The sequence below is a fragment of the Protopterus annectens genome, chromosome 9.part0 (genome assembly GCF_019279795.1).
Source record: "Protopterus annectens isolate FY-2018-M chromosome 9.part0, PAN1.0, whole genome shotgun sequence".
Classification (NCBI taxonomy): domain Eukaryota; kingdom Metazoa; phylum Chordata; order Ceratodontiformes; family Protopteridae; genus Protopterus; species Protopterus annectens.
In genome coordinates, this window is record NC_056743.1 from 926,159,016 (window position 1) to 926,185,522 (window position 26,507).

A 26,507-nucleotide genomic window follows, 5' to 3' on the forward strand; every position below is an offset into this window, starting at 1 on the left:
CCCTTGCTGCTAGCAGAGACAGGCTTGACTTGATTGTTATGGCCCTACCCCTCTTGTTTTGATGTATCATGTTTTGGAGGCTAAGTGGGTCATCCGGTGTGATCCTTGGGGGAATGACTGGCCAGGACCATGGAGCAGCTATGCCTTTTGATCCACCCACTGACCCGGCCTGGCTACCTCCCTGAGCCATGGCCTCTGTCAGGGCCTAGTAAGAGCTCTTCCCTTAGCCAGCATGCTTCCAGCTTCTTCAGTACAGGCATGCATCCTCCTTGCTGCTCTGTTAGGTGCCCAAGTTGCTAATCAAATTTGGGTAATTTGGGTCACAGTCAGGACTTTATCCCTCTATGCTACTGGAAGAGAATGTTGGCATCTGTTGATGGATTTAACCAAAATGAAATATCAGAAAACACAAAGACACATTTATTCACTTAACAAAAAACAGCCACTGAAACTGTGCACTAAAAATCTTCTGCAGGTGACTGGTTGTGTGACAACTAAAATGACAAGAACTGAACAGAGCATGCACCACTGTGAGATACACAAGGAAGTTATGTACATACGCATGTCAGTTTATTCCAGCACAAGACCTGCACTAGTACCTGCAGAGAAGGATGCCACTGTCTGCAGAATTTCAGGCCAGCAGATGGCAAAAATAAGGTGGACTATAACCCAAATGTTACAATTTACCATTTGAGCAGCTTCTAATGAAGAAGATCAGTAACTACACTATTTCAAGTTCTACTTTAGGCAAAGAAACAGCAAGTCTTTTAGCCTACAGAAAACATTTTTGTCATTCTTTTCGGCTTTCTTCTGCCTATGACCATCAAAGCAGCCATTCCCCTACTGACACATTACTTCATCCGGACTACAGGGATACTAGGAAGTTAGAAGTGAGTGGCAAAGAAAAAGGGAGTGGGTTGCGACTGTCATACAGCATGGGATTCTGGGTATTGTCTACCTGGTCCTAACACTCCTTTCCTCACTCAACAGGAACTGCAATGCTGTGGCCCCTATGTTTCCCAGTGTGTATGTCCGATTTCACACCATGTCAGTATCCAAATGATGATATTAACTTGTTCCTGTTAAAACCAGAAAAGGACATTTCAGTGTTTTGGAACATTTCAAGCCTTTTCAGGACACACAAGTAATGAAAATAAAATAATGTCAATAGCTGTAAACTATAATTGAAAGTGTAAAGGGATAATGACAAAACTGGGGAAAACTCAAGAAATAAAGACAGACTAGGATTTTGGATGCAGATTCTTCAGTAGAATAACAGCAGACATACAGAGTACCATTTTGGCTGACATCAAAGAGTGAAACAATACTAATTTCAGGAAATGTAATCGTATTTTGACTTAGGAATGGGGTCCTTTCCCGTCATGGTGTTAGAAACCCAAAAGATTTATAGAAATTAAAAAAACAAACAAACAACTATATTCATAAAGTAGCAGAAACTATTCTAAAAACTAAGCCAACATGGGAATGGAGAAAGGCGATTCTGCCAATAGGGATGACAGCAATTAAGGGTACACAGAACAGCAAGAGGGGGCATTTACTGGAGAAAACTGGCAAAGGAACCAAGGTATTGGGAGCAAAAAATTAGAAAGGGAAGAGTAACAGAATGGGAAGAGGCCAAGAATACATTTGGACTGCAGGCTAGAGACTGCCTTCCCTATCAAGGACTGATACCGGAATGTAGACAAACAGAAAGGACTAGGGGGATCCTAAGTGAAAGATCGGCACTGGTAGAATTTTTAGTTGACTCAAGAACCGAAGTTGCTGCTAAAAAAGGGATAATTAGCAGGGCATAAAAATATTGCATGATAACTATAGGAATCAATTAAGAGGAGGTTAGAAAGGATTGAGAACAGAGACTGGATAAGCAATTCACAAAGAAACGATGGTAGGATATACGTATAGCTCCCAAATATGTAAAAAAAAAAAAGTCTAGAAGATTTAGGATGAGGATTTTGCTTAGAAGTATCTGCATAGGTGCTTTCAGACTCCAAAGAATTTTTCCCCAGGTAGACTGCAAATGTTGGAGGTGTGATGGGGAAGAAAGAGGTTATTGGGAACATATTTTGGGGGAGTGTAATGAGATGGCAGACTTTAAAAAAATCTCTGGAGACTACTCTGTCAGAAAGATTGGGTGAGCAAATTGATGTAACTAAGGAAATATTTTTACTGAATTGGGATACAGGATCTGAATTGACATAGTAAGACCTTGCTGAGTTTAATTCTGGTGCCTGCCAAAAAAAGCAATTACTAGAAAATAGATATCAAGTCTAAATCAACCATATTAGTAGTAGTGAATATAGAAAAAGAGATATAAAAACTGAAAGTGGGATCCTTAGGAGCAAATTACTTAGAAAAAAATGGGAATTGCGGGAACAATACACTCAGAATAATGTTTTGGAGGAGGAATGAGGTTTACGGGTAGACAGGAACTGAATGACCTATGTAATGTTCGACTGACACTGACTGTACAGAACATTACATGAGATGCATAATGTTTGCAACTAAAAATGTGTCAATGTGGTTTGTTTTCATTTATATAAATATAATGTATGTTTTAAGTGATAATTCAACAAAGATGTTTTTTGTTTAAAAAAAACAGAATTCTTGACAAAGCCAAGAGTAATGGGGGGTGGCGGCATTTAAAAAAAAATACTATTCTAATTCTCAGGTTTTTATATCAAATTGCATTTTCTGAACAGTAAGCAAGCAATAAGACCTGAAAGAGGGATGGGCAATGCTGAGGAAATAATGGACCACCCCTGGTATTTTAAGGATGAACTCCAGAGGCAAAGGGCCTCTCCACCCCCTGGAAGGTCTATTGACCCTACAATACCTAACCTGGAGGCATTACGGTGTGTAGATAATGGGCTAGCTGTTAAATTGCTTTATATTAGTTTTTATTACTATAGATTTTTTAAAATATTTTTGATGTAAATTAGTTCTTCCACCTAATGTTTCAAAGTTGCTGTAGCATTTATAATTGTTGCAGGAAATATTTTACATCCAAAATATAGGTTATGCAAGTATTTAATGCCCACACACAGACACAAATGCAGTGGCACAGATAGGCACACATACATATGCATAGAAAAACAAAAACACCTGCAACCCCCCCCCCCCCACACACACACACCCAGACATGCACGTTCTCAGCAATTACAGACACTGTCTTGAGTGACTACACCTAAGATGTCTCATTGTGATCAAATAAACAGAAACAAAAAAAGAGTGCAGGTCATTGCAAATTTTCATGCTTCTTCCTGTCCTTGAGTTTGCCTCATATTTTTGCTTTGTCCATAGAAAATGTTTGAATTTTCTGGCAAATTACTAAGAACTGTAGTTACTCAGTAAAGCCAGAAATTCTAGTTCCATTCAGATGATGCATGTAGGTGGAAAGCCTCTTGCTGCATTTCCTTTTGAAATGAGTTAGTGCCACATTTAAAAAAACGTTCCTCACAAAATTCTTAACCTAAAAACTTGAGGCATCTTCTTTGCCTCTCTCTCTCTCTCTCTCTCTCTCTCACACACACAGACACACACACACACACACACACACACACACACACACACACACACACACACACACGCACACACACACACACACACACACGTGTAATTGCATAACTTTTATTCATTTTTCCAGCTGTGTTAAATGCATCTTTTTTAAGCTGTGCTTAGTGAGAAGAAAGTAAAATGTCAAGTCCTTGTAACTGCTGCTAATTGATTTTTTTATTTGTTTTATAAAGACACACACAGATATATATATATATATATATATATATATATATATATATATATAATACACACACACAAACACACACACACAGTTTTATTTTTATTTTGTTTTAGTTTTATATTACAGTTGTGAAAAAACAATGCTGCTTTTAATGTGTGTGTACAAAAGACAGCAACTATTTGTTTATTCAGTCCGTGCTTCATGAGAGCTTAATATGCTGCTACAAAATGATAAACTTTTTTTTTTTACTAGGCAATATCTGTATATTAATATCCTGATAAAGAACGTTCACTGGAACATTCTCCAAAAGGGTATGAATGTTTGTTTTGACCATTATCTGAGAATTATGATACTCTTAACGTCTGGCATTATTTGCAGACTATAATCCTCAGAAATCAAACACAAACCCATACATTTTATGAGGGATGGGCAAAAATATGATGCAAAATCAGGGAAACTCTGCAAAATTAAGGACAGTTGAGATGTATGCTGAAGAGATGACCCTGCAATAACCTACAGGTTTCTGTCTTCCCACTGATAACATTATAGCAGTGTAGCAACCTCTGCTTTTATGATTCAAATAACCTCAGCCACCCCCTGAGGAATAATAAATGGTATAGAACACCAACAGAGGCAAGCAAGCTTGACTAAACATACATTATTAAAGTAGGCTGTATCTGTACACATACTGTACAACTACTACGTTAATTAATATTATGATGTGTTTTTGACCATTTTGTTTGTAGTCTGAAACATACAGGCTTTTTGTAATATTTTCATGGAGTGGAACTGAAGTGTCAGTCTCTCCCATAAAGACAGTGACTATGTAGTTAATAATCTAACATTTTTAAGATTTTTTTTGGATTATGGCTTGATTTTTCCCATCAAATTTCTGCACAAAATGCAGAGAGAAATTCATAGTTCAAAGCTGCCTACTCTACACACTCTGCAGAAAAGTTAATTCTTCACACACAGCAGCTCATATAGATGACTGAACCTGCTTCCACCTACTGAGCTGTGTTTCTGCAAAATATGCAGGATTTATTTACTTTTTGGCCTTTCAAAAGCAATACTAAACTTGACTACAATATTCAACTGGTTACTAATCTTTCTGTAAAAATCTGTTTAACTTCACTCATTCTCTGATTCTTAACCTATTCTCAAAAATACCGTCTTATCTCTTGCATACCTTTCTCACTGTGTAAATAAAACCCATCTGATGCTGCCACTCCTTTACTCTCAAAGATTCTTGATAAGTTCCTTGTCTACACTGCAAGGAAAACTTCACTCTAATGGGTCTCCAGTCTTCAGTTAACAGCTACTCCTTTTAAGTAAGTTCTTTCATTTCAGAAAAAAATGGCATTCCATCCTTCCAAAGTCTGACTAACCTGTTTATCTATATAAATATTTTTTTCCTTAACCTACAGACATTAAGCACAGTTGTGTAAGTAAAATTACCATAACAGTACATGTTCAAATCATCACTGCTGCAGTAGCCTTAACTGTGAGTTATAGCCTGATAAGGAGATAACAGCTGGCCAGCTTTCAAAGCAGAGCTACATAAAAAGAGTGGTATGGCTGCCAACAGACAAAGGCTAGAGCCTTGAAAGTGGTTAATATTAGGAAAATAAAAAAAAAAAAAAGTCTATTCTGGCAATAAAAAACAAATAAAGGGAGATGGAGGGAGCAAGTTTCTACTGCAGGAGTGATCATTCAAATATCTATCGATGTGGTAAGTTTATTTACACAACCGTCTCATGTTCATCATTTGATCTCTGCTGCAGTGGCCTTAGCTATATGGGCTGACTACCACAGTTTATATCAACTGGGAGGAGGAATGAGGAAGGATGAGGTCCAGGACCCTCTGGAGAATGGTTCTAACAAAGCCTGACATATACCCAAGGAAGAAATGTAGTTTGCAGTGCTTTGTAGAAGTACGTATAGAGTGCAAGTTGCTGCTTCCAGAATTCTTCTACAATCCAATCCTTTCCAAAAAGCCTCAGATGAATCAAGGTTAAACTGCCTTGCTGTGGTGGGTATAACAAAGGAAATAGCATCAAACAACTATTTGGATATAGTCTGCTTGGACAAAGTTGCCTTTTCTTCTTAACTTCATAAGAAATGAATAACTGATCAGAGTTTCTAAAAGTTGTAGTTCTGTCAAGACAACATAAGAGTTGCCCATGGGCATCCACAGTATGGAGGGTCCTTTCTTCCTCTTTTTTTTTTTTTTTGTTGGTATCGGAAAGAAGACATGAAGATGGATAGCTTGTCTAAAAGTAAACTCATACATCACTTTAGGCATAAATGAAGAATTAGGACTTATGAAACCCCTGTCTTTGTGGGGAATGAGATTGAATACTCTTCTTGCAACCAGTAAAACTGTTTTCCATGTTAAGATTCTCAAATAAGCCTAATGAAGTAGTTCAAATGGAGCAAATTTAAGATCATAAGGAGGAGCCACCTGTTTTCTAGGAGGTTCTGTATGACAACCCCTTTCAAAAGCATTTTCAAAAGGGATTGCATTGAAAGAGGGGGATACATGCTGCAATGGCAGACAAGTGTAACTTGATAGACAGGTAAAAGAGGTCAGAGGATAACTCCTCACAAACACAGTATAACCAGAGAAACATGAGCCTTTAGGGGGTCTTGGTTCCTGTCTTGGCATCAACTAAAAATATTTTCCATTTGCTAATATATAATTTTCTAATAGCATATGTTCTTGTCTCCTTTAATACCTGCTGCACATACTCAGAAAATAGGTGTCTAAAAGTTATTAAGTCTCTATCATCCAGGCAGCTTGTTGCAGTTGGGAGGTATCAGACACTCCCTGTCATGAATGAGGAAGCTGGTGGTAATTGCCCTTGGCCATTTCCAAAAAAAAAAAAAAAAAAAGAGAAGGGAGTCACCACAATGACTTCTGGAGAATCCTTCTGAATCTTCAGAATGACCCCTGGGTATTAAACCAAAGGATACAGGAACATTCTTGTCCTAGGAAAAGAAACAAATTTTTCCAGGCCTTCTTGCATACAGTCCTTAAGCAGAATTTTGCCAATGGATTGTTATGACTAGAAACAACAAGATCTATCTGAGGTGTTCCCGAAAGCTTGGTCAATTCCTGAAAGCCCCACCCCCTCCCCATTCAGTTTCCATTTGTGAAGTTTTGCACTAGTCCTGTTAAGCCTGTCTGCCACAAAAAATGTTGACCAGACAGGATGAAAGATGATCGTGGAGTAAGACTGAGCTGGAAAGTTATATGCAAGTCCAACCATGGCTAGTCTGCACAAAGGGTAAGAAATGACCCCCCCTTTTGTTTGTGGTGTTGTCTGTAATCACTTATAATGGACTTGGGGACCATAAATGATTCAGAGTTGACAGCATTTATGGCTGCCCGCATATCTTTTAAGTTTGTGTTTTAGTATGTTTTTTTTGTTTGTTTAAAAAAAATGCTGCACTTTTATTCTCAAACACAAGTCTAAGGCATCTGTTGTTACATAGCATGCTGGTGATGGAGGGAAATGGGTGACCTGGATTCAGGTAAAACTGGTCTCTCCACCAAAGAATTTCATAAACCCCAAAACTGGAATATGCAATGTCAGGGGATGTTGATGCTGGGGCCATACTGATTTAAACATGGAAATCACAGATGCTATGAAGAATCCCCTTACACTATCCCTTGTTATTCTTACATCTAAAAAAGTCAATGATGTTGTAAGAACTACTGATAGTAAATTTAAGGAATTCAGTGCTGTTGTTTATAGCCTCATGAAACTGCTTCAAAGTATGCCCATTACCTTCTCACAGCAAAAACAGGTCATCGACAAAACACCGATAAACAATTAACTGCCCAGTCCACTCATGCCGATGCAGGTTGTTCTTTTCCCATGCAGCCATGACAATGTTGGCGTAGCTATTGGCACAAGAAGTGCCCATAGCTACGCCATCTATCTCCCTATACAAGTTGTGTTCAAACAAAAATATATTATTTTCTAAAATTATTTCAACAAATAAAGAAAGCAACTCTATAAAACCAGAATCATATGATGCATCATCTAGTAAATATTGTTTAAACATTTCCAGGCCAATACTGTTAGGTATGCTAGTAAAAAGTGACTGCACATCTAGAGTAACCATTAAACAGGCATCACTAATCTGTTTGCTGTTAGTAAATGTATATAAATCAGTTAAAAATTGTTTGGTGTCCTTGAGGATATATGTATTCCTGCTCAAAACTGTTTTAAGATGCTTTTCAACAAAGATACTCAATGGCTCAGTACACCACCCTCTGCATGTCACAATTGGTATCATGGGGGGTAGTGTAGGATGTTTATGAACCTTTGGTAGTCCTTGTATGATTGGTATTACAGGTTCATTAACAACTAAATATCTAAAGAGCTCAATATCTATAATTCTACATTGGAAACATTCATACAAACTGTTACATACATTCATAGTACATTGTTTAACCTTCAAAAAATCAACTTTGTCATACACTTTAGGGTCATTCAGAAACATGTTCATGGTATCTTTATAGTAGCAGTAATCCATAATTACTAAGGGCCCTCCCTTGTCAGCTGGTCTTATAAATACTGAATTGTCTGTCTGTAAAACTGACAGGGCTTGCCTTTCAGAAAAGTTCAAGCTTGAAAATGTAGCTCCCCTATTACAGTTAACATACAAGTTATATATCCCTTTGGTACAAACTTTTTCAAATGCTTCAACTACTGCATTGTTTTTAGGTGTGAAAGTACTGCTTTTACGGAACACTGATGTTATCATCCCCTTTACTTTCATTCCCAAACTGTATTTTGAGCATTAAATTGCATGTAAAAATTTTTAGTTCAATGATGTTTATCAGTTAATTTCATCTGGTTAGCTGGTATAAAAGTCATACCTTGTCAAGGATACTCTTTTCAGGTGATCGTGGGGATCTTGAGAACCCATAGCCCACGGGGAATTATTTGTAACTTTAAACAGGCTTCAAGGGGAGACCTTTGCATTTGAAGCCTTTTAAGCTTTCTTTAATCATTCTCCAACTTAAACATATCTTTCTTTAGTTGTAAAGAATCAAAGTCACTTACTTCTGTCGAGTCCTGTGACTGTGAGTGCTGAATCTAATGCCTTAGCCAAACATGCAGCTATACATGATCATATACACACATTCAAGTTCATGGTGATGGAAATAATCTCCAAGAATGAAAGAGGGGGAGACAACAGAAATAAAACTGAGACAGCAGAGTTAGAATGGATTATAAGGATGACAGCTAACATGGGCACGGGTATTAATGACAAAGTTCCTATAAAGCCAGTTTTACAGGCTAGGGGACTGCCCAGATGAATACTCTTTTTATTACTGTTCTATTACTTTTTAAATTGTTCACATTTGTATGTAATATGTTTGTTTTCGAATGTTTACTGCCCAGAAGATCATTTTTAAACTGGTTATAGATATGCTTTTTTATATGTCTTTAAACAAGGCCTACACTTATTACTCCATGTAATTGAGCAAATGATTTTATTGATTGTTTTTAGTTTAAAAGTCAGACATTGTATTTCTTGTGTGTCTGATGAAGCAGCTTGATGTGCTGCGAAAGCGCTTACCATTAAATGGAATTCTTTTTTACTTGCTGCCTGCTGTGGTTTGGTTCATCCTCTTTAGTTTTTATTTAACAGTACTTTAAGAGGAGGAGAAATACCAACATCCTGGAAGAAAGCAAAGGTAGCTGTAATACCTAAAGGGGGTAAAGACCCATCAGATCCAGCTTCATACAGGCCCATTTTAATATTAAACCATGGTTATAGTGTTTATGTCTACAGTGGCTAAAAGAATGACAAAAATAATGCCAAAATTGATAGATATGGATCAATGCGTTTTTGTGGAGGGGAGTCAAATATTTGACAACATTAAAAGAACATTAATGATCTAGAGGGAAGCAGAATATAAGAAAATAACCTGATGCAGATAAAGCATTTGACAGACTAAGCTGGTATTTTACGATAAGGGCAATGGAAGCATTTGCATTTCCTGAAAAAATTATAAGGTTGATTAGGAGGATATAGTAACAGAGATAAGACAACTGGAACTGAGATCTTTAGAAAAGGCTAGGAGCAAACTATATAAGAAAAAAATGGCAACTGTGGGAAGAATACATACAAGGGAGGAATGAGGTTTAAAAGAAGGCAGGACTTAAATGAGCTATGTAATGTTTGACTGAAAATTATTGGGTAGATTATAAGTGATGTATAATGTTTGCAACTGGGAGTGTCTCGGTATGGTTTATGATGTAAAATGCTTTCAACTAGGACTGTCAGTGTGGTTTGTTTTCATTTATATAAATGTATGATTGTTTATGTCATAAGTGATGGCTTAATAAAGATGTTTCTTGTTTAAAAAAGGGGGCAGGAATTGAATAATTTATGTAATGTTGCTTAGGTTATATGATATATAGCAATATATGTGAAGTATAATGTTTGTACACATGATCTTGTTAATACAGTTTGATTACTTTTGTATAAATGAGAATTTGCCTATGTCACAAGTGCTAATTCAATTAAGGTGTTAAAAAAACAACACAGGAATAGATCTAGATCTACTTTTCTTGAGGAAGAAAAACTCTTTGAACTGAGGTATCTAGGAAACACCCCAGGAAAACAATCATCTGAGAAGGAGTCAACCAAGATTTCTGGTTATTCTCCTCAAACCCCTGACTTTACAGGAAATCTGTCACCCAAGTAAGAGATTCCCGACACTCTGAAAAACATAAGCATGTCTTTTAAATAAGGAAATGTGAACATCTTGCAGTCTGTAAGAGATTTTCACTGGAGCTAAACACTTTGTAAATACAGTAAATGCAGTGGCTAACCCAAAGGATAATGTGTTACGCAGAAAACTGAAACTGATCCAGACACAAAATACCTTACGAAACATTTGAACTTTGGTGCTATATGAATGTAATAAGAATCATTTAAAACTATGGACCCCCAAGTCAAATGGGGAATGGAAGGTAAACGGTAATGAACAGAAAACATTTGAACTTGAAAGCCATCACAAACTGGTTTAAAAATGAAAGATCTAGAACTGACCTGCATGAAGCTTCTTTCCTTGACACCAGAAACATTACTGAATAAAAAGCCACCTTCTACCACCCCCTGTGTTAGCAGATGTTGAATGTCAGGAGGAAAAATGGCAGGAGGAAAAAGTGAAGTCCGATTTGCTGGATGAGGAGGAATCCCCTGTACAGGAAGGAGAAATTGCTCCTGCCATCTGTATCCGTGATTAATCACTCTCCGAATCTATTTGTCTTAAACTATCTGTTACCAAAGAGAAAAATGGCGGTTCAGATGTTTAAGAAGAATTAAAGGCTTGCCAGAGTGGGAAAGGGGGAGAATTCTGAAGATAATCATTTAGACTTGTTAGCCTATCCTTTATTCTGGGTGGCTCCAGTTTCTTTTTGGAGCCTTCCTGCCACTGTTTTTTAAAAGCCTGCTTATAAGCAGCTTTCAGTATCTACTTTATTACTTTTTTTTTTAAAAATGTTGCAGAGGTTGTGTTAAAACTATTGACGTATTTGGAGAAGAAAATCTGAAAAACCCGTGAAACTCCCCTGTATCAACTTCCCTCTCTCATCACTCTTTTTAAGGATCTCTGCAGCAGATGATCCAAAGTCTACCCACCCCTCTGTCTAAGGGAGAAGTCAAAATTTTAGCTTTAACAACCTCAAAAAGCTTTTAAGTCAGCAACCAAGCAAACCTCTTCATAACAGTTCCAGTGGAACCATCTCTGGAAACGGCATCACGTGAACCATAAGCACATTTCAAAGACTACAAAGTCATTTGAGACACAGGAGCAATACGATTACACAAAGCTATTTTATTCCTCAGATAAGAAGAATAGGAGTAGATGGCATAATGCTCCTCATATTCTCAAAAGCAAGCAAGCATAAACTTTAACTTGCTTCACCAAATCTTTAAAAAGCTTTCCCATACTTGTCAGAAGGAGAGGGATTGGCATTAACCAGATGTTTAGCAGGGAAACCACTGCTAGATCTGATTTGGGTTAGAATATAAAAACTTACAAGACTGAAGAACTTTATACAGTCTGCCTGATTTCTTACAGGCAGCAGGCTGGCCGACAAATTACACAATGTCATAAATACATCCTCCAGTGCTGGAAGAATAGAAGGAACTGGTGTAGGTTCAGGAAATTCCATTTACAATAAATCTTAACATTTATTTAAAGATAATGGAAGATCATTATGTTCCCACTGAAAGAAATTATTTATTCTGGACATGGTTTTAGAAAAAGAAAATTATTCTAAGAAACTATCATAAGAAACACTCCCTTCAGAATAAGAATCACATAACTTAGTATGTCTTGAACATCCTCAGACAGTGAAGAGTTATTTTTCTCTTATCAGAAACACCAGAACTGGTAGGGTCAAGAGCTGGATCTAATCTAAAGTAACAGAGACAGGTAAAGATAAAGGTCTGACTTTAGCATCTTTTTGACATGATTTTCTAAATGAACAGACCTGCTTTTGACAGGCAAAACCTCCCTAGGGACAGGCATTCAAAGTCTGACTAGGCAGACATGTATTCCCTGCCCCTTCTTTCAAGACTGAGAAAAGTGGTTATCCCTTGGCCACCAAGGGCACTCCAATATCCACAGACGATATGTAGAACCTGCAGTCCATGGTGGCTGTAGGGAGTGTAACAGAGGGAGCCAAGGAAAAAGATGAAATGGTCTGTGGAACTGGTAACAGCCATAGTGGAGCCATCTGTGGCTGAGGAAAGTTAGTAATCTGTTGAAGGGGCTAAGGCTTATTGGAAATGTTCTTCTTTTTCTGTCTGGAAGAAGGAAGAATTGAGGAAAGCTGAAAAAAAATGCTTTTATCCCACGGAAGCTTGGCAGTAATAGTCAGTAAAACAGCAAAGTGTTAAAAAGTTGCCTTTTCCACCAAAAAAAAAAAAAATAGCAAGAAAAACACTTTCAATACTTATCCCAGTCCTCAAAAGAAATTTTAAACAACCTTCAAACAGGAAAACGAGTTTTATATATGTTTTAACAACTTTTTCCTCAAAAGTAAAAAGTCTCTCACATCAAAATGACCAAAAGTGATGCAACAGTCTAAAAAACCCTTTTCTTAGCTTAAAAGTAAAACTTTACAGAAAAAAGGTAATTTTCATTCTTAAAATAAGATGTGAAGTTTTTTTTCCCCCAGAAGGAACTTACCTGACCAGCAATGGAGTTAGCTGACTATCAGTCCTTAAAGGAGCATCTTCGGTGCTTCCATTCCCCATTTGACTTGGCATCCAACCACTTTTTTTCTTCAGCTCTGTTCAAGCTGGTTAACAGTTTGGGCATGTGGTAGGTGCTCTTAAGCTTTGGAAGATGGTTGGCTGTTAAGTCCTTAGGTTAATAATCTATATAAGCTAAGTTTACTGTAGCAGTAATCAAATGATACACCTCTTTGAAATGTCTGTAGAAAGGTTAGCAACTAATATGTAAGACACAGCAACCATGTGTAATGAAAATAAAAACAATGCTACTTTTATCTGTACATGCACAGCTTTATAGTGTATTCTCTTATATATATATATATATATATATATATATATATATATACATATATTATCTCCCTAGTTTACAGATGAAAAGTGTCATTTGCATCAGTTTACTTACCTGTCAACAAATGACTAACATTTAAAGGTATAGGGGTGAGTATGTGTTTCCTACAAAAGAAGAAGAAAGGCTTGAATCTAAAGATACAGTAAAAAGTTAAGGGGGTTGGGCTGTAGAATATGCCATCACACTGCAAACACCCCATCTATTTTTTGCACCTACACCCTAGCAATAGAAAGTGGTAGTGTTCAAAGTAAACAATCATTCATTGCAGGAATTAGAATGCATGCTTCTTAGGAATCTCTTACTGTAGGTGGCTGCTTACACCTTAAATCTAGTTGGGGACAAACAAGCATTCTGCTGGTACTAAGTTTTCCCCAGCCTGGTCAGAGGTCAAGTGCTTGAGCTACTGTTCAGATCCAAACAACTACAGGACAGATAGGACTCTGCCCTTCCAACAGGGGTCACACTCCAGAAGGTAATATGTTAGATCTCTATTTTTTAAAGTCTTTTGGGTTTCTAATACCATGACGGGAATGGACCCCATTCCCAAGTCAAAGTATGATTAAAGATCATGAAATTAGCATTGTTTCACTCTTTGATGTCAGCCAGTAGTGCTCTTCACAGCACCAGCAATGTGGCCAGTAATGACTCCTTCTGCAGTTCGTATGGATTTACACGTATTGGTAACATATCTAAATACGACTGTAAATTCTTTTTTATAAGACTCATTGCTTCTACTACTATTGTAACTGTCTGGTATCATTCTTCCAAATTGCTCGTTTCTGCCTGCAGATCCTGATATTTTATGGCTTTGTGTCTGTCTGTACGCAAGACACTGTAGTCACTGGGTGTGGCAATTTCAATGATCAACTGATCAATGCTACTCTTGTCTTCTTTTCTTGGACCAATATATCTGTTTTTCTAACGTCTATCTTTTGAACTGTTAATAATGGATGATCCCATGTGATACATGTAAACTTCTTCATTTTCTATGATGCTTTGTGGCTCATGTTTCCAGTGTTTTTCAGCAACTTCAATACCATAATGTTTGCACAATCCCCACTGCAACAGTCTCACCAAATTATTATGCCTTTCAGTGCAGAGTAGATCTCTACGTTTTAGTTACACATATTATGATGCAAACTCCTATATCATGACAACCCAATGTTAGACAGCTTCCATTTTGCCCTTACAATGCGGTTTCAGTAACTTCACCTGTGTCTTGCCAAATTACAAGCTGTTGAAGGTTCAACCGAATTAAAACAATTGGGAAAGCCTTCAAATTTATGAGAATGTTTTAATTTACAGATGGCCAAGCCACTCTCTGGCACAGTGGTACAGTGAGTAGCATTGTCACTTCACAATAAGAGGTTCAACAGTACTTGGCTAGGGTGCCTCCTGTCTGGAGACAGCATGCCCTCCTTGTGTCCATGTCAGCTTTCTCTGAGTAGTGTGTGTTTCTTCCACATCTCAAACACATGGACTCTAACCTGTCCATAGGTATGATCGCACACATTGTGTGCAGCGTGTTTACAAGACTGAAGAAAACCCAACAATCTACTGTTTCTCCTTAACAGCCTAGTAAATTCTGTAGATGTGGTTGCTCATCCTGGGGTTTTTGTGAGCTGGATGTGACTCAAGAGCAGTGTACTGGATGAAGCCCGCTGTGTACTTAACCTCGATGGTACTGCCCATCACAATACCTAATATATATATATATATATATATATATATATATATATATATATACACATATCATAATATAATGTATAGGAAAATATATATACTCACACATACATAAATACACACAAACACCAGAGTCCTGCAACCATAAGGGGAAAGGAAACGTTTGCTGATGGACAAAAAGAAACCGCATTAGTACTGATTTCCACTGATGAACAGTGATCAGGGAGTTCAACATTCTGGATCTGAACTCCTACAGCTGTAAACTTGTTGACTTTACATTCAAGTAGTAGAGAAGCTACCTCAACAGGGTCAGGGCAGTCTCTCGTCCCTTGCCCTGGCTATTCCCTTACAAACTTACCTCTGTAAAGCTTAATGTTAATACTAATATTTCCATTTCAAGACCAATTAAGTGAAATTATCATCTCTTCCAACGACTCATTGCAGAACTACTCCTAGGTTCTGCATATGTAAGACGGATAAGGATATCCAATTCACATAAATAAGGCCACAATACTTAGACACCTAGTGGAATGTCTAAAGTGCTTAACTTGCAGCAAAGGCAAGACTACTGTTTTATCCCATCTAAGTGAACAAGTAAAAGGCAGACAGGTTATGTAGGCAGTATACAGATGAGACTAAGCAAGTCATAAACATACCAGCTCTACATTTCAAAACTCTCAAATCTTTTTCTCACTGTTCATTTTTAATGTAGTAACTATGCATATAATTAAAATACATATTTAGCACAGAAAGCAAAGCCGACTAAAAAGTGTACAAGCAAAACAGAAATTAGAACTTGTGTAAGTAGAATAAATATTACAACGAGACAAATGGCTTAATGAAGCAAACAGAAAAGAGTAACAAGCATAACAACAAGCCCTGAATATAAAGGATAAAATACGCATTATAACAAGTAGTAAAAAATATTTACAGATAGTGAATGTTATAGTCAGGCAAAACTGGTACAAAAGGGTAAACACATTACCTCTATTAGATACACTGTGAGTTTACAGTAAGGACAGGATATACGTACTATAAGACTAGCAGCATCTGAGAGGTAACCAGAAGTAAGCAATAAAGCAAGTGCAGAAGATCACTACATGTGTAATGCTAAGCTAGGTGAAAAGGCCTGGACTTGAATATAAATGTAACATCACCTCCAGAAGTAGTACTAATTGCCCCACGTAGTAAAGAAAAATAGCTACATCACATTATTATAGCAGCAACTGACCTTAGGGTCGGGGCTAATAAAGGAGCATACATTTAGAAATGCTCCTTGACAAGTAGCCCCAGCACCCTATTTTAATACAGTTTTTGAGAATGAAAACTTAGGAAAGTAGAAGCTTGCTTTGTGACAAGTGTTAAGTATTAGGGAAGACAAGCAATGCTTCAGAAGCAACTGCATTTGTTTTCATCAGAAAGGTACTCCTTTAGTGATTTTCTTAACATGTTCAGTTTGTGTGTTTTCTTTGTACCAGCAGGAATGCTGTTCCAAGTGGCTGCAGCAATTTTGGAAAATGTCTTCTCTCATAAGGATAGTGTGAAAGATGTCTTTATTAGTTGCATGCCACCAGTGTTTCAGCGCACACCTCTCAACTGTCCATGGTTTTCACTGGATGTCCCGATATTCTGCTTCACATTTTTGGTCTGTTTCTTATAAAATTTGTCTTTTTTTGGCAACTCACTGAGGACTGACGTCATTACATAGTAAAATACATTTGAGGTTCAGACTTCATACCCTTTAAAAAATGAATGCTAACACAAATCCTGTTAGTCTAGAAAGTTTCTAAATTTCTAACAACAATATGTAAAAATCTGTCAATTTTTGGGCCTTTGTTCCCCCGTTATTTTAGCTTTGTCCAGATTTCTTACACTAAGAGGTTGAGAGATGTGTTTCTAAGTAAGTAGCTTTACGTTTGATGCAGTTTGTTGAGGAGAGGGGACAATACCATTCCTGAAGAATTAGAATTTTAAAAGTGACTGTAAGAAGTAGCTCTTGCTGAAATGTTTTTTCTGAAGTGTGACACACTGGTGCACTGTGCTACTGGCTAGTTATATGAATCCGAAAATCTTCATTTCAGTGGACTGAAGAGTAACGCTATGAGCTGCTATGAAGCTTCATCCTGTAGTCCATGGTTTGATTTCCAAAATCTCTGTATATATACTGTGTGACACTGAAGAAGTCCTTTACTCAGATAGTGCCCCTGAGTCACTCCTGAAGAGAGGTATCTGTGTGTAGTGACCTTACCAGTTAACAAACACATTAAAAACAATCCTTGCAGCGTACATGCTGTGTGACTGTAATGAGGTTCGTCTCCTTGACTCCATTGATTTCTCCCAAATTATAAAGGCTACCTGCATGGCTCTTGAATAGCCATCTGTTCCTGCTTTTTCCAGTTAGCTCATGCTGCATAAGCATAGGCTGTCGTCTTAACAACATCCTAAGACTAGAAAGATAAACATTTCTCATTTATAATTTACACATGATTTGAATGTAAAACTGAAGGCACATGTGAGGAACCTAGATGTGACGGAGATGAAGTATCGGAGAGGGGTGGCAGGATGCACACAGTGGGACAGACAAAGAAACTGCAATATCATAGCAGACACAACAGTAGCTCCAACTGCTGAGGTCAAACAAATTGGATTACGGTGGTTTGGACACTTGTGCAGGAGTGTAGAAGATGATTTTATGAAGAAAATTTGTGAGAAACAGGAAGATGGCAAAAGTAAACAAGAATGTCTAACCAACAGACCGATGAATTTAGTGAGAGAAAACCTGCAACAGTCAGGCATGGCTGTTGAAGAAGGTTAAGACAGAAGAGTATCAATAAATTAAGAGAGAGATTGAGACAAGGCAGTTGATGTGACATCTCAACCTCATGTAGAAACATGGGAAATGTGGGTTGATGATGATGATGATGATTTACAGTTTTACATATGCATTCTCAAAGCTCATGAAACATACTTGGCATCTACAGATGTTTAATTAAAATACCCATACAGAGTCCAAGGGCATGTAGAGTATGGTCCAGGGACATATATACAACAAAACACTGAAATTATGGCTATAAACTGATTAAGCTGATCCAAGATATTCACATTAATGATTTTTTGCTTACTTCCTTCTACAGCTAACAGTCTTTAGTACCATTAATACTGAAACAGAACTCTTGAACTGTGATTGCTATCTACTTCATCAAGTACTTTATTGCAGAAGTTATACCTCAGATACAGTGTAACAGTGAACCAACCAGAATAACAGATGGAAAAGGAGAATAAATGTCTGCTAACCTAAAAAGTGCCATGCTAGAAAACGGAGAGAGATCATTCTCTTTCTTGGTATGTGAAACAAGTACACGGTGTCTATGACTTGATCTTTTGGAACCTACAAAGAATGAAAAAAGAAGAAAATGTTATGGAATCTGAAACTGAATAATATACATACAGTTACATGCGCACACACTCAATTGCACATTTCTCTGTTTTGCTAGAATTTATCTGGCAACTACCTGCTATCAGATATCTCAAAACCCCATTTGCAAACTTCTACTCTGAGATCTCCAATACCTACATGGCTTACCTCTCGATCAAGGCCTTGAAGGTGAGGAAATAGTTTGAGTTTGTCTGACTATCCAGTAACCAACCTGGTATGTCACCATTCTGATGGCTACAGAAGGCTTTTCTGTTAAGCCCTATCCACTGTCCCACCCAATACCCAATGTGCAAATGCCATGTATGTGTTACAGTATGACAGTCCTCAGTTTTCACCAAGGACATGGAATCCTGAGCATTAAACTCCTCCTCTATCCCAGAATATGTGAGCTAGCAAAAAATGCAGCTCAATCCCTATTGCCCCACCATCTCTGTATGCATCAGGTCCACTAAGCAACCCTAGGAAATCTGAGATGCAGTCAGGGTTGCTTTCTTCTGCACAATTAAGTTGGCTACAGATTTTTTTCTGACCTCTAACATGTATGCTTTGAAGATTAAAAGTTTTTTTCAGTTACTGCCAAAGGCAGCTTTCACCATTTACATTAGGATTAATGGATCATGTAATTCAGTTGGTAGCAGCCATTTTTTATTGCAAAACAATTCTCAGTGCCTACAAATATACGTATAGGATGTTTATCCTACATATTAGACTAATATAAATGTATGCTCATTAAATATATATACTACATACTGGCTGTATATTAGGCTAGAGCCATCATTTTTTAATGTCAGACACTGCAGCATTACCCAGTACACAACGTGGCATGACACAGAAACAATCCTTCATGTTGTGCCAGAAAGGAAATAAAAAGGCAAATGTGCCCTCTCACACTTCTCCCAGTCATACGCCACAGTTAAAAACACACAAAAACATGTCTGTGTTTTTGTCAGTATGCTTGTCTGTGTATGCATATACATTTTTGAAAAAAAATACCATGCTCAGCACTAAATTTAAAGTAACCTTCCCAACAATACTTCCCTTGTTTTATAAAGAACAAACAAAAAACACTAACCACTGAAGACTGCAGTGCTAAAACAATGACTGAAGATTAAACACAGGCGCTGCAATATCACCACAAAGAGAAAGTAGAATGTGTGTTCAGCAGATAAAGTCAAAATAAAACCAGCACAATTTAATCTTTAATCTTGTTTTATAAAGAGGTATCCTCAGAAGTTTAAAAAATGTAAATTTACACAGTGTACATTTAAGATGACACATACCTACACGCATACTATCACCAGACAAAGGAATAAAGGCTGGCCATTCCATCCAATTCTGTTTTTATCTTCAAATACAGTAATGTTCCATTATATCCATTGTTCTACACCTGCTGCATGCAGTTTTAAATAATTCATCATCTGCCATTTCCTTCAAAATGTATTTTATTATTGTATTAAATGTTCTTTGCAAAAAAAAATCCTTCTTATATTTTCTCAACCACAAACTATCTTTCTAAAATTATCCTATGATATCTAGTTCCTTCCTGTACGGTATCCAAATATATGTCTTGCATTTTGCTTCCTCTCTCTCCCATTATCAGCTCTGTGAAAGACAGATTAAAATCCCTTAACATGTCTGTGTATAACTCGTGATGCAATCCCTGTATAACTTGCTGCTCTTCTTCTAATTCTGTTTACCTCATGTCTTTAAACAGCTATGGTCTTCAGAAATGCATTCCAGGTAAGACCCCCTTAGCTTTTTGCACAGTAGAATTCTGACCTGTTTCCTCTTAATACCATCCTATTAAGCAGACCAACATCACAGTTGGTGTACTTATGCACTCATATTGGTCTCTCTTATGAGTGAAAAACAAATTTAATGTCTTCTTCCTATTTTATGCATGACAGATCTTCACAGCTGAAACATATTGCTGACAGCTTTTCTGGCCTGTGTACATCAGTAGTTGTACTTAATTTTAACAGCAAAATTTCTGCTTATTCTTCAGGTGTGTGTATGTGCGTGTGTGTGGCCACTGATACCCTTTGCCATGTCTGCTAAACTTAACAGTTTTATCTGCAGCATAACTAGTGAGTTCTGCCTTTCAACTCCTTCTGCTCCACACTACTGAAGATAATAATGATTGGGAAGACAAGATCAGTACTTGATGCAGCTACTTTACTACTTTTCTATCTGTCCATTTTCTTCATAAACCAATCGACTGATAAGCTGCATGCTGTTACAGACTGTGAGGATACAACATTCCACACTGAAGAGATTGCCTCGTTTTTCATTGTGAATTGTTTTCCTTCATTCTCATAACTATGGGCCATCCACCCCTATCATTTTCTAGTCACAAAAACACCACTCATCCTTTACCATTTTAAGAAGTCTGTAGCTCCTCAACTCCTTGTTTTTTTCAACATGCACAAATCTAGCTAGTGTAATACATACCAATTAAGTACACCTTGAATAAGTTTGGAAGTACTTTTTTGCACATCCTCAACCATCTTTATATTCTTAATCAATGACAGTCTCTAAAACTGCACATAACACCAAGGGTACAGCTCATTCAAAGATCTGTAAAAACAACATCACTTCATTCTTCACAACATTAGGCCCTCTAACTATGCATCCTAGCATTTCATTATTTTGCAACTGCTCTACCATACAAAATGACTCACCTGTGGTGTAACCAATATTTTCAAAGTCTTCCTTGCTTCATTCTTACTAACATCAGTCTCTACATTACAGGCAGTCTCAGGAGCTCAACAAGTTGCACACTTGCCTTTGTTGTAGAAGGCTACGGGTTCTACTCCCATGGCAGATAGTTGGACTAATTTCCAATAGTGACACAAAACTGATTGTGATGTCCTTCGATTGACACATTAAACTGAGGCCACATCTCCCTGAGTTGGTGACAGCTCAGGTGGCTGTAAAAGATCCCACAGTACTTACTGAAAAAAAATCAGAGGATGTTCCCTGGTGTCCTGGCCAAATTTACCCTAATTAGTATGACTACACCTCAGGTCTACCCTGAAAGAAGCCTGCAAAACTGCTCTTAAACCCCATTTAGTCAAAGTCTGACACTTTTTGCTTCTTTGCAATAAATCATACCCCCAATCTTTGCAGCACGGCATCAGTCTGTTTAGATTATTTCGACATCTTTCACAGCTGGGTGTTTTTAACTGAAAAAAGGCATTAGCTATATACCCTTTACAAAGCACTGGTCCTAGCAAGTATGCTTAAAGTAATCCACTGATCTTGGTGAAGATACTACCCCCTAACAAGCTACTAAAACTAACTCTCTTTGTCACCAATCACGCCAATATACCACCTGTATTATCTTTAATATGCCCCAGACTTCAGGCTTCACAATCAGACTTAAATACAGAAGCAACTCAAAAGTATTACTGAAGTCTAAAGAGGCAATACTGGCAATTTACCACTGCCCATGTCACTTAGTCCAGTCATAATATTGCAGTGAATTAACCTGAACTGATCCTGCACCTCTAAATCCAATGTTGATCATATAACTTATTTCATGCTACAAATCCCATCAGTCCCTCAGTCACTACACAGTAACTTTCCTACGCAATGCTAGGGTGATTAACTTACAGCTCCCTGTGCCCCTTCTGTAGGAAAACTATACCAATTGTTTTTAAATCTTACATTTTACACATACACATATATATATATATATATATATATATACACACACATACACACACACACACACACACACACACACATACAAATCACACTCTAGAAAGACACTGAAGAGCTTTGTGACATAGCTTGTTACCACAACAATTAATTTCAACCATCCTGAGGAGGAAACTATTTGCTTCTACTTTCTTATTCAGCTTAACCCCAACAAACACCATACGAAATCTGCAAATTATAACGAGTCCAGTATTCATGGTCAGTTAATAATTCTCATAACACGTTAAGGAACACTATGTTTGTCCTCTCATGTGAAAACTAAGAATTTTATGTCGGTTTCTGTCTGTTTAATGTCTTTTTCATGATGTCTTTGCCCACCCCACATTTATGTTAGCACCAATCAAAACTCTGCATTTTTTGGAAGGTCCTGTGTTTGTGGTTACCAGTTTGTATCCTAATAAATATGTTCCAGCAAATCAAGAAAAAAATGAAGATTTGGCACCCGAAAGACAACTAGTGATATACCAGCAAATATCTGCTCAACATACAAGGAACTCGACTGGCTGGATTAAGAAATAGTCCACCTGTAGGGGGGCATGCCAGGTCCAGGTGGGTATATCGACCCATCAGGGAAGGTCCTTCAATAGATCAATATCAATAGATATTGATATCAATATCATATCTATCATATCAATAGATATGCTAAGAATGCATTTGTTAAGCACAACAATGAAGACTGTCCTTAATGGGTTCTGTGCATGGGCTGCATTCTCAAGCATTGAATCACTGGGTTGTAAGGAGTCAACGGATATTACCAGAACGGAGCTCAGAAGTCTGAATCCTGGAATGTGGTCTCACCAAAAGAAGCCAGGGACATTTAGCTATCCAATGGCAGAAGAGAACTCGGCTATCAATCTACTATGAAATGTTTCTTTGGCAGCTATGTGCCCTTCCCTCTTTGAAGCCAGGAAGATTGATCACTGATTCTCCTAAATAAAACCGTGTCTCATTTCAGATAACACACGAGCAGGTGGTTCGCCTCTAGGGAGTGAAATCCACAAGCTCTCTCTCTCTCTCTCTTTCAAATTCCACCTGGTAGAAAAACACGGAGAAGAATGAACCCCTTCAGAAACAAAACCACAACTACTTCCTAGAAGGTGTGGGATTAAGGGAACCATACCACCAAAAGGGGATTGAATTAAGTTCCCATGCCTGTATCTCTACTACTAAGGGATCATTCTCACATAGGTGGGACTGCTATGAAGGAAGATTAGCATACAGATGAACTTCCACACCTCCCAACCTCACACTCCCAAGTGTGGGCAGGCATGCCTGTCAAATATGAAGTCCAAATTTCCCAAATGGAAGACATTTTTAAAAAGAGAATAGAGAAATGCACTCCCAAATGAACTGCTGTACCATCAGAGCATAGCCTCAGTTCTGACCACCACCAGGAAAGGTCTGCTGGAGATTTCTCACAAACTTCAGTGTGAAAACGGAGGCCAAAGCATAAAGACATTCAGAATTTAAAGAGAGTAACTGTATGAGTATACTCACTTTCACAGTTGGTGCACAAGTGACAAAATACCAACTCCTACTCACCACCTTCTACATCTACCTCAACTTCACTACAACTTATTTTTTTTTACCAGCTAACAAATAAACACACTACTCACTTTACATCACCTCCTCCCAGCTTTCTACGCCCATCTTCCTCACTTCCTCTCTCTTTCTCCTACCCATAAATGTATAATTATAAATTGACATTTTAAACCTCACTGTATATACCATTTCTATTGTATTAATATGTAATGATTCTATATTTTATTGACTGCAGATTTTCTCTAGTATATCTGCATTTCAGTTACTGCATGTCCATACTGTAATAAGCTTTACATTTTTCTGTATTGCATAAAAATGCCTATTTTGTAATTGTGGCTTTTCTCCTCAGGACCCCACTGAAAAGACGCTATTACAGCCCAGTCGGACTGCCTCAGCCAACAAAATCAATAAATAAATAATAAACACTGTCACTCCTTGTCCAATGGAGTTGGTTGCAGGAGGACGTTCACCATTCCAGTCTGACTTCCAAACCTCTCAGACATCCCCCCCAAAGTGAAGCTGGACTGCTGTCTAATCCAAGGATGTTGGAATAAATAAAAATTATGTACTCACCATAACTATGCATCTGTGTTGTCCATTTTCATTCTTCCTCAACGTATGGGTCCCAGATCCGACCTTGGATCTGACTCGGCCACATTCACTTAGACTCTCAGATCTGACTCTCTATCTCCTCCCTTTACCTACAATGCTTCAGAGACCAATAATACCTCAGATTGAGTCTGCTGTTCCATAAACATAAGGACTCACTATCAGCCAAATAAAAAGAAAAGATAAAGGAAAGACTGTGCTCAAACTGGAAAAGTGGTTCCAATATCACTATCAGGTCACTCTCGGGTGAAAGGTCAGAGGGAAGCAGGGGGAGGAGTTGAGGAAGAATGAAAATGCACAACACAGATTCATAGCTATGGCGAGTACATAACTTTTATATCTGACAATGAAACTTTCATTCATTCATTCCTCAACATTTGGGACAGAGTCCCCAGCTACGAGCACCTTGGGTGGCCCACATGGAAGGATATTCCAGAGTACTGCAGAACCAAAGGCAGCTCTGCCTCTGGAAATTCAACTTGTAATGAGCAACGAGCAGATGAAGTAGCCATGGATCCAGGGGAGTGAGTCTTTGGAGGTCTGGGCAAAGACATACCTCAATGACTGTGAACAAAGGCTATGCAGTCTGTTAACCACTTTGCTAAGGTAACTTTGGAAGCTGCTTTTCCCCAACCTATTGAGGGCAAAGGAGATGAACAGCTGATCAGTTTTTCTAAAAGTCTTTGTTCTATGGAGAAAAAAGCAGTGCTGTCTATGCACATCTAAGAGATGAAGCGTGCATTCACCTTTGTTAGAAAAATTAAGGAAGAACACAGGTAAGTTGATGACTTGACTGATGTTCACCTCAAGACTAATTTAGGCAGAAAGGATGGATCAGTACGTAAAGTGACACAATTTTTATGGAATACCACGTAAGGGGATTTCAAGGAGAGTTCTTGGAGTTCAGAAACTCGTCTCACTGAAGTAATGGCCACAAGAAAAAAACATTTTTCAGCACAGAAACCTGAAATCCAACTAGGCTGAAAGCTCGAAAGGTGTCTGAGTCAAACCTTGCAGTAACAGCATAAGATCCCAGGGTGGAGTAAGGTATTTAACTGGAGTTCTAAGCAGAAATGCACCTTTAAGGAATGTTTTGCACAGTTTAGAAGAAACTTGGAGGGGGGTATTATCACCAGTATGCTAATTCAAAATGGCTGTTAACTGAACTTTGATAGTGGAAAAACTAGCCCCTTCTTGAAAAACTGAAGCAACTAGGGTAGCAGGAATAGGTGCAGTAAAAGGATCCAAGTCTCTCTGTGGGCCCAATAAGAAAATCTTTTCCATTTGCTCTTGAAAATTTTTCTAGTGGAATCTTTTTGGGACAGAAGCAGTATCTGACGGACCAAGGAGGAAGGCCTGGGCTGTCTGACCATTAATGGAATTGGAGAATCCATGCAGTCAACTTAAGGCCAGCAAAGTCCAGATGTGTCATCCCCGAGGGATGAGAAATTAGATCTGGACTGGGGTCTAGAATCCAGGGAGGATGTAGAAGAGAGACCACAGGAACAGAAAAGTACAGTTTTGTACCTACCATAAATGTAGATGTCCGATAGGTATGCATCTGCAGTCATAACATATGGGTTGTCCTGCCTCAGGCAGCCCTTCGGTCGGCCGGATTCCAAAGTCTGGGTCTGGCCTCGGCTGATGTCGCACCTTCCCCAACATCAGAGCGTCTGGGGTATAAAAGCATCAGCCAACGCCATTTTCCTCAGTTTTTCTTGCCCCAGATGCCAGGTGCCCTCTAGGAAGGCTAAATTTGGATAAATGCAATAGAATTCCAAATATTTGCAAAATTATATATATATATATATATATATATATATATATATATATACATGTATATACAAACAAATACACCATAATAGATTCCCCCAGCTAGCTAAAAGAGGGGTAAACACCCTAGGAATACCACAGAGGGGTAGGAGGGAGGGTAAACCTGACTGCAGATGCATACCTATCGGACATCTACATTTATGGTAGGTACAAAACTGTACTATGTCCTTCAAGGATGCACCTGCAGTCATAACATATGGGTAGAATACCATAGCCAATCTGGGGGAGGAGGTACTAAGAAAAAGATGGTGTAGTTAAGATCCCCTGCAGGACTGCAGTAGCAAAGCCTGCTCTGG

At 38.0% G+C, this 26,507-nt stretch overlaps 1 protein-coding gene across 1 annotated transcript in view; it reads right to left on the reverse strand.

Moving 5' to 3' along the window:
* The window catches only part of PAN2 (poly(A) specific ribonuclease subunit PAN2), a 1,212,755-nt gene that overhangs the window by 38,506 nt on the left and 1,147,742 nt on the right, over positions 1-26,507 (reverse strand). The window contains exon 24 of the mRNA XM_044083667.1: positions 18,363-18,456. Coding sequence (XP_043939602.1) covers positions 18,363-18,456 — 94 coding nt within the window. The remainder of the gene's footprint in view (positions 1-18,362; positions 18,457-26,507) is intronic.